Source organism: Branchiostoma belcheri, unplaced genomic scaffold, assembly GCF_001625305.1.
Source record: "Branchiostoma belcheri isolate BF01 breed outbred unplaced genomic scaffold, Haploidv18h27 scaffold12, whole genome shotgun sequence".
NCBI lineage: Eukaryota > Metazoa > Chordata > Leptocardii > Amphioxiformes > Branchiostomatidae > Branchiostoma > Branchiostoma belcheri.
The window spans coordinates 1,391,563-1,401,067 of record NW_017802602.1 but is presented as its reverse complement, the minus strand read 5'-3'; the positions used below and the strand labels follow the sequence as shown (position 1 = coordinate 1,401,067).

Genomic DNA, 9,505 nt, shown 5'->3' with positions numbered 1-9,505 from the left:
ATACACACACACAACACCCCAACACACACACAACACCCCCCCCCACCACACACACAAACAGTGACACAAACACACATTTTGCAGTAATTCAAAAGTCTCCATAACCGAAACAAATAACTCGATGCAGTCTTCACCCCCAACCCCCCACTCCAGGCCCTGTCCCAGATGGACGAGTTCCGTAACTTTGACCGTGACATTGAGGGTTCCGCCAAGCGTTGGAAGAAGTTTGTGGAGAGTGAGTGTCCGGAGAAGGAGAAGTTCCCACAAGAGTGGAAGAACAAAACATCGCTGCAGAAACTCTGCATGATGCGCGCCCTGCGCCCTGACAGGATGATGTATGCCGTCAGGTGAGTTATTTGTTTATTTGTTTGTTTGTTTATTTGTTTGAAACTGAGAGTGAGTGTCCGGAGAAGAAGTTCCCAAAGGAGTGGAAGAACAAAACATCGCTGCAGAAACTCTGCATGATGCGAGCCCTGCGCCCTGACAGGATGATGTATGCTGTCAGGTGGGTCGTTTGTTTGTTTGACTGTTTACTTGAAATGGAGAGTGAGTGTCCAGAAAGGGAAAAGTTCCCTGAGGAGTGGAACAAAACATCGCTGCAAAAACTCATTTCACAAAATTTGTTTTTTTTATTAGTCTGTGAGGGTTTCTTGTTTCCTGTATTCTGTCATTTGACAAAATTTCCCTGCCCACGATGGACAAAAAATGTGCAATCCATCATTTTTGAAATTGGCATCTCCCTGCAAAATTTTCCCTTTAAAATGCCCGAAATCATGTTTTGTAATATAGAGGGGCAGGATTTGACAATTTTACGGGGAAAGCATGTCTCCGGACCCCCTAGGATTGTCATACATTTAGCAAATAAACAAATGGAAGTGAAATTACCGGCTAAAATCAAGCTGGTCAGAACACTGCTCTGTAACAGTTATTTTGTTTTCTAATGGTTATTTCCGTCAAATTAACTTGGCTTCGTTCTAATATTTCCTGTTTAATTCAGGAACTACGTAGAAGAAAAGCTTGGCACGCAGTATGTTGAAGGACGCAGCATCGAGTTTGCCAAGTCCTACGAGGAGAGCAGTATATCAGCTAATACAGATACAAAATCTGATACTTTCTGTCAAATTAACCTGTCTTCGATATTTTCCCTCCAGAAACTATGTGGAAGAAAAGCTTGGCACACAGTACGTTGAAGGACGTAGCATCGAGTTCGCCAAGTCTTACGAGGAGAGCGGCCCGGAGACCCCCATGTTCTTCATCCTGTATAGGCTTCTGTCAAATTAACTTGGCTTTGATTTTACCCTTGCAGGAACTAGTGATGCATACCTAAACCCAATTTCAGGTTCAGGTCCGGATTCAAGTCCAGAGGTTTAGGTTCAGGTCCGGACTTAAGTCCGGACCTAAACCCATGGCATATACAAAATTGCATGTTAGCAACCTTGCAATGTTGTCTGGGTGAAACTTTGGCCACATAACATGGAGGCTGGTACTTGACGATGCCCAATGGCAATGTTTTCTTCATTTTGTAGCAAAGATTTTGGAATCTACGGAAGGTTTTAGGTGGTTTAAAAAGAAAAGGGGTATGTGAAATGGTCTTTTATGGTAATAAGTCCGGACTCGGTTCTTGACTTTTAGGTTTTTTTGGACTTGAACCTAAACATTTTTACAAGTCCGGATCCAAGTCCAGTGAACCGGTATGCACCACTAGCAGGAACTATGTAGAAGAGAAGCTGGGAACCCAGTACGTGGAGGGCTACAGCATCTGTTTGCCTTATATTTCCGTATGTAACTATGTATGTACTGTAAGAACACACAATTCAGCCTGTGGTCTGTCAGTTGTTGCAATAAACAAAACTAATAAGAAAAAAGTTAACTTGGTGCTGTTTACCTCAGGAACTATGTGGAAGAGAAGCTTGGCACGCAGTACGTAGAGGGACGCAGCATCGAGTTCGCCAAGTCCTACGAGGAGAGCGGCCCGGAGACCCCCATGTTCTTCATCCTGTCACCGGGCGTAGACCCTCTCAAGGACGTCGAGGCGCACGGGAAGAAGATCGGCTTCACCTTCGACAACCGGAACTTCCACAACGTGTCCTTGGGCCAAGGTCAGGAGATCGTGGCGGAACAGGCGCTGGACCTGGCTGCCGTGGAGGGGCACTGGGTCATCCTGCAGGTTCGTTTGTTTGTTTGTTTGCTTGTTTGTTTGTTTAATTCTTCCCCTTCATCTTCCGTATCATTCTGTATATGCTGCTGGTAAAACCACCCTTCGAAGTAACACCCCAGCTTCTGTATTGGTATAACCGTCTTTCGGTGTAACACACCAGCTTCTGTATTGGTATAACCGTCTTTCGGTGTAACACACAAGCTTCTGTATCTGTATAGCTCAGGTACATGTATATCCACCCTTTAGTGTAACACATCAGCTTTGCAGGCATGCGGTATAGTGGCAACTGGCTATTATTGTGTCGAAAGACCTGTTACAGTCAACTGCACACCTAACTGCAAGTGTTGCTTTTGATAAATTTAAAGCTGAGCTGGTTATGATGCCCCAACTATACTTGGTGCCTGCCATTGTACACATCAACTGACTGGATAGCATACAAAACCTAGTATTCAAACTCCCACAAGCTTCAGAAGGCACGACGCTAGGATTTTGTCAGATATTTGGTGTAAAATTGACCTTTTTCCATTCTTTTTCAAACCGTAGAACGTCCATCTTGTGGCGAAGTGGCTGGGCACCCTGGAGAAGAAGCTGGAAAAGTACAGTGTGGGCAGCAACGAGGCGTATCGCGTCTTCATCTCGGCCGAGCCAGCCGCATCCGCCGACTCCCACATCATCCCACAGGGCATCCTGGAATCCTCCATCAAAATCACCAACGAGCCGCCCACTGGCATCCAGGCCAACCTGCACAAGGCATTCAACAACTTCAACCAGGTTCGTTAAGGGAAATTAGATTTAATTACTGAAATGATAGCTGTCATGCAGTCTGACAGTCAGTCATACATGTACATAAAAATTCACTGCACGAATGCTTTTTGCACATAAATTCAGCTGAGTTGATAGTACTTAGTCTAACTTCTACAAAGTGACCTTTAGTTAAAAGGTAACTTCCAGTCACAGTTTTGGCTGACCAATTGAGAATTAACTAAAACGATTGACCAAGCCAAATTGAGAACTGAGAAAGTTCTCAATTTAAAACTCAGAGGGATAAACCAATCAGAGTCAAAAGACGATTTACACTTAAATGTATTTTTGCCAGATGAGTTGACCAATGAGAATTGACAACTCAGAATCAATTGACCAATCAAAACATGCTTGACTGTCCTTTTTAGGAAACTTTGGAGATGTGCGCCCGTGAGAGCGAGTTCAAGTGCATCCTGTTCGCCATCTGCTACTTCCACGCGGTGGTGGGTGAGCGGCTGAAGTTCGGGCCTCAGGGCTGGAACCGTCCGTACCCCTTCAACACTGGAGACCTCACCATCTCAGCCATGGTGCTCTACAACTACCTGGAGGCCAACGCTAAGGTTTGGCTAGAAACGTTACTGTTTTTAGGGGCTCTAGTGTCTAGTATTACTGCAACAGTACCTGGGGGCTAATAGTACATGATGCTTGGCTGTAATACACTGGAGACCTCACCATCTCAGCCATGGTGCTATACAACTACCTGGAGGCCAACGCTAAGGTGGGGCTGGAAGCATTACTGTTTTTTATGTTTACCGAAGGAAAACATTCAATTTGTTTTTGCTCAGTTTCTGCTCCTTCTTCCTCTTCTTCTTCTCCATATGAAGGTAAACATGATGCATATATTTTGCTTGTTACCTTTCTACTTTTTTTGTATGTTTTTCTCTTCTTTTCCAAACACATATTATATAAAGGTCAATGACCTGGACCAGACGTCTGTCACCATGGTATTACTGGTGCTGTAGCAGACACCCTGTGGTGTAGGGTTACATTATGTAGCAGGACAGAGCTGGAGGGGCTGGTCACCATAACCAATGCATATGATTATGAATGTGTCATGATTTGCTCTACAACTACAACAGTACCTGAGGGCTAATGGTACATGTAGATGCTTGACTGTCATACATATTAATCCCAATCAAACCAATGAAATAAAAAGCAAGTTAAATTAAAGACTGATTTCTGTCCCCATAGGTTCCCTGGGAGGACCTGCGTTACCTGTTTGGTGAGATCATGTACGGAGGACACATCACTGACGACTGGGACCGCAAACTCTGCAGGACTTACCTGGAGGAATATCTACACCCTGATATGGTCAGCAACTTCCTTTTTAAGATTTCTTTTTATTTCTTACATCATTAAGATTAAAACATTAAAATATTAGCCTTGTGGCCTTGTAGATTTACTGCCACACATCTTACAGTGTATGATTTTCAAGCAATAAAAGTTCATTCAGCCATCCATTCATCCATTCAATCATCCATTCATTCATTCATTCATTCATTCATTCATTCATTCATTCATTCATTCATTCATTCATTCATTCATTCATTCATTCATTCATTCATTCATTCATTCATTCATTCATTCATTCATTGATTTCATTCATTCATTCATTCATTCATTCATTCATTCATTCATTCATTCATTCATTCATTCATTCATTCAAAATCTGTCCAATAGCCTTTGAGTTCAGTCACCAATAAAAGTGGATAGTAGATTGTAGCTGACTTCCTGAATGCCTGGCCTTGCAAGAAGAAATGAGCAACTGTTTACTTTCAAATTTGGCATCTAGATCTTATTAGTACTTAGATATCCAAACCGCTGCTTTCTTATCTTTTAGCTTGATGGAGAGTTATCGCTGGCCCCGGGTTTCCCCGTGCCTCCCAACTCCGACTACAACGCCTACCACCAGTACATTGACGACGTTTTGCCGCCTGTGAGCCCGTACCTGTACGGTCTCCACCCATTCACTCATTCCTTCCTTCCTTCCCTCCTTCCCACAGCTTGATGGAGAGTTGTCGCTGGCCCCGGGTTTCCCCGTCCCTCCCAACTCGGACTACAACGCCTACCACCAGTACATCGACGACGTGCTGCCGCCCGAGAGCCCGTACCTGTACGGTCTGCACCCCTTCACTCATCCATTCTTTCCTTCCTTCTATCCCACAGCTTGATGGTGAGTTGTCGCTGGCTCCCGGTTTTCCCCGTGCCTCCCAACTCTGACTACAATGCCTACCACCAATACATCGACGACGTTTTGCCTCCAGAGAGCCCGTACCTGAACGGTCTACAGCCATTCATTCACTCGTTCATTCATTCCTTCCTTTCTTCCATCTCACAGCTTGACGGAGAGCTATCGCTGGCCCCGGGTTTCCCCGTGCCTCCAAACTCTGACTACAACGCCTACCACCAGTACATCGACGACGTTTTGCCTCCCGAGAGTCCGTATCTGTACGGCCTGCACCCGAACGCGGAGATCGGGTTCCTGACCACCACGTCGGAGAAGCTGTTCCAGACTGTCCTGGAGATGCAGCCTCGCGATGCCGGGGCAGGGGGAGGGGCAGGAGCTACCAGGGAGGAGAAGGTCAGCCCGGAACTGAACATTTACTATTCTTTGTGAATAAAGTGTTTTAAAATATCGCAAAAATTACGTTGGTGAAAGTCATCCAGGTAATAAGATACGGTTTCCAAAATTATATCCAGTTGCTTAAGCAACTGTTTTTGGCATGTTGTACAAATATTGCTTAATATAATTGGTAGTACTGTCATCTTGTCTTTTACAGGGTGCAGAAATGGGAAAAGACATGACAGTGGTAGGATCAGTTATTCTACTGCATATGGTGGAAATCCCGACCAAACTAACAAACCAATTGATTGACTAACTGATTTATTGATTGATTAATTGATTGACAGGTGAAAGGCGTGCTTGACGAGATCGTGGAGAAGCTTCCGGAGGAGTTCAACATGGCGGAGATCATGGCGAAGGCGGAGGAGCGCACGCCGTACGTGGTCGTCGCGTTCCAGGAGTGCGAACGCATGAACATGCTCACTAAGGAGATCCGACGCTCACTCAAGGAACTGGATCTCGGACTCAAGGTTTGTACAATATCTGTATCTGTATAGCGGGTATAACCGCCTTTCGGCATAACACACCAGCTTTGCAGGCACTCAGCATCTGGCTTCATTACACCGAACGACTTGTTACACCCTTGAACATCGAACTCAAAACATTGTTTAAAGCTATCTAATGATAATGCCCCTACTGTACTTGGTGACAGTGAGTTCCACTCTGCAATAGTTCTAGGAAAGAACAAGTTTTTGAACACCTCAATCCTTGGTTGATAACTCTGTGTACTTGAAGGCATGGCTATTTCTTGTTCTCTTTTGGGCTGGTATTAGGCACTTAGTAATTGGGACGTCCGAGACTTTTATGTTTGTAACTTGCAATTAGCCTTCGGGCATGACTTTGCAATAAACTTCTCTATATTACCCCCCCCCCCCCACAGGGAGAACTGACCATCACCTCTGACATGGAGGACCTCTCCAACGCGCTGTTCCTCGACAACGTGCCGGACTCGTGGACCAAGCGCGCCTACCCGTCGCTCAACGGCCTGGCCGCCTGGTACGCCGACCTGCTCCAGCGAATCAAGGAGCTCGAGCAGTGGACGTCTGACTTCAACCTCCCCGCGGCGGTCTGGCTGGGAGGCTTCTTCAACCCGCAGTCTTTCCTCACTGCCATCATGCAGGTAACACTCAGCGCTTAAATTCTACATGTTTTTGTTTAACAGTTTTATTCAGAAAATCAGCTTCGCAGCCTGAACAAACAAGCTGAATAAGACTGATTTATACAATCGTTGTATGGCAAATAAAATTAACATTACAATACAAACATAAAGGAGAAACACACTGTCAAACAAAGCTGTACAAAATGACTCACAATGGGAACTGAAGTAAAAACAAGAACGTCATAAGAGTCTTAGCCAATATAGGCCAAGCTGATTTATTGTTGGTTTCGTTTTTGTTTTTTTATGGTTTATTTTATTTGCACAAAGTCATGCATATTTAGAAATAGAATACAAAATGTAATGAAATGCATGAATAAAACAGAATACATGATTGAATACCATAAATAACCTATTAGTACCATAGAGCCTATAAAAAGATATCTTGTGACTGTGTTGAATTGTTTATTATTACAAAGGTATGTCGAAAGTATGGGCATAATATCATTAATAATACATTCATCATTGTGAATTATAGTGCAATAATTGTAGTGCAATAATTGTAGTGCAATTGTGACACAATACCAGATATGGGGATCTTTTTGTTTTAAAAATTCACATCCACATTTCCACACATGCTAAATCTGTGGTTGTTCTTCTGTCCCCCCCCAGAGCATGGCCTGTAAGAACGAGTGGCCGTTGGACAAGATGTGTCTGCAGTGTGACGTTACGAGTTTACATTAATCTGTGTTAATGTGATGTTACGTTAATCTTTGTAATATCTTATCCACTCCCAGAGCATGGCCCGTAAGAACGAGTGGCCGCTGGACAAGATGTGTCTGCAGTGTGACGTCACGAAGAAGAACCGGGAGGACTTCAGCTCGCCTCCCCGCGAGGGCTCGTACATCCATGGGCTGTTCATGGAGGGAGCGCGCTGGGACACTCAGACTGGTAGGTCCTAAAATAACTTCATCAGGGTGGTAGAACAATGAAATGCCATTTGCAGCCTAAAGCTCACAATGAACGATCTTGCCGTATGCTTCAGAAAAAAACTGTTGCTATATAGTTTATGAAATGAAACTATTGCATCCATTTCCTCTCAAACTTACAGTAGTTTGTGGCTTACGAGACAGGAAAAAAGCAACCCTTTCCCATCTGAAGAAGCTCTGACAACTTAAATATTTGCATTCTGCCATTAGTTCCACAATTTCTTCAGTCTTACCTTTAACAGTTCCTGCATTATCTGTAGTCCCAATATACACATAGTTCAGTACAGAACTCACCTTCCTGGTCTTGAATCTACAGTGTACCTTGTATAACATGACCTGATGCAACATTGTGTATATTTTGATGATTTTGTATGTGTCTTTGTATATACTTTATTGGATTGGATGTATTGCTTCTTAGTGTTTTTGGCAAATTGTACGCAATTCAAGGGAAAAGCATTTGTGCTCCCCCTGCTGATGTACATTTGGAATAAGGCAATAAAGATAATAACTTCAACCCTTTTGCTCCCCTTCCCCAGGTCTGATCGCAGACTCCCGACTGAAGGAGCTCACCCCGAACATGCCCGTCATCTTCATCAAGGCCATCCCGGTGGACCGCCAGGACACCAAGAACGTGTACGAGTGTCCCGTCTACAAGACGCGCCAGCGCGGCCCCACCTTCGTCTGGACCTTCAACCTCAAAACCAAGGAGAAGCCAGCAAAGTGGGTCCTGGCAGGCGTGGCGCTGCTGCTCGCCGTGTAAAAACCGGACGTAACCGGCTCCTACCAGATTGCGCTGGTTAGAACCGGTCACAACTGCTTTGCAACTTTTCCTCTGATTCAGCTACTACCACCTGTTAGAATGTAAAACCGACTGTAACCTGTTTCAACCGGATTGAACCATGTAAAGGGTCTGTTTCATTTTCTGTGTTTCTTTTAAATGCGGAATCAACCAGTTCCAACTGGATTGAACTGGGTGGAGCCGGTCACAACTGCTTTGCAACCTTCCATTTGATTCAGATACTACCACCTGTTAGCACGTAAAACCGGCCATAGGCAGTTTCAGCCAGATGTAACCGGTTACAGCCTTATACACGAATTGTGGACCTTAAAAATATTCTAAGTGTCATTCCTATAATAAAAGTTCCGTCCAAGTTTAAAAAACACTCTTGAATCAAAAACTAAGGTGATCTGAACCTTATTTGTTGCTGCTGGTTAAAAATGTTTTTTTTTCATGCTGCAAATTTTCGTTATATATATTGGAGCTGACAGTGTTTTGGGGTGCAAGACATTTAAACTTGTTTAAATGCGTTCACGTGTTTTGAAATAATATTATGTGAAGATACAAAGGTTTAGAGTAATCACAAATGGTGAAGATATCTGGTGACTGTGTTGAATATTGTTTGTGATTTATAAAGTGAATATGTTTCATTATAAGTACCATCTAAAGTTGTTATTTTGTTACCATGGCTTTTTGTGTTCTTATCTCTACATACACATGACAAAATATTCAGTGTGGGCCGAAAATTGCACAATTGTGTGACCATGCAAAGTATAGACATGATGCTGCATAATATCAAATAATACATTCATCTGATGTAGTGCAATTGTGACATTATAATGTTTGATATGGGATCTTGTTGTTTGACAATTTACACCTATGACTACAGAAAAATATATCTTGTGTCACTGGTGGGTATTACACATGGGGTTTGTGTTCAGGTACATGTTTGTTTTCTGTATATTGAATATTTGAATGATCGTTAAAGGTGTGGAAGGTTGTGATATCGAAAAGAACTTATGAAGTTGTACAAAGAATTTTGGAAGTGTTGAATAAAAAA

At 43.5% G+C, this 9,505-nt stretch overlaps 1 protein-coding gene across 1 annotated transcript in view; it reads left to right on the top strand.

The window, feature by feature from the left end:
• LOC109462636 (dynein beta chain, ciliary-like) overlaps window positions 1-9,505 on the top strand; it is a 73,562-nt gene extending 64,057 nt beyond the window's left edge. Inside the window, 10 exon segments of the mRNA XM_019759199.1 lie at window positions 154-347; window positions 1,891-2,167; window positions 2,702-2,929; window positions 3,328-3,519; window positions 4,151-4,270; window positions 5,298-5,540; window positions 5,870-6,052; window positions 6,463-6,702; window positions 7,476-7,629; window positions 8,204-9,505. Coding sequence (XP_019614758.1) covers window positions 154-347; window positions 1,891-2,167; window positions 2,702-2,929; window positions 3,328-3,519; window positions 4,151-4,270; window positions 5,298-5,540; window positions 5,870-6,052; window positions 6,463-6,702; window positions 7,476-7,629; window positions 8,204-8,427 — 2,055 coding nt within the window. The 3' untranslated portion in view covers window positions 8,428-9,505.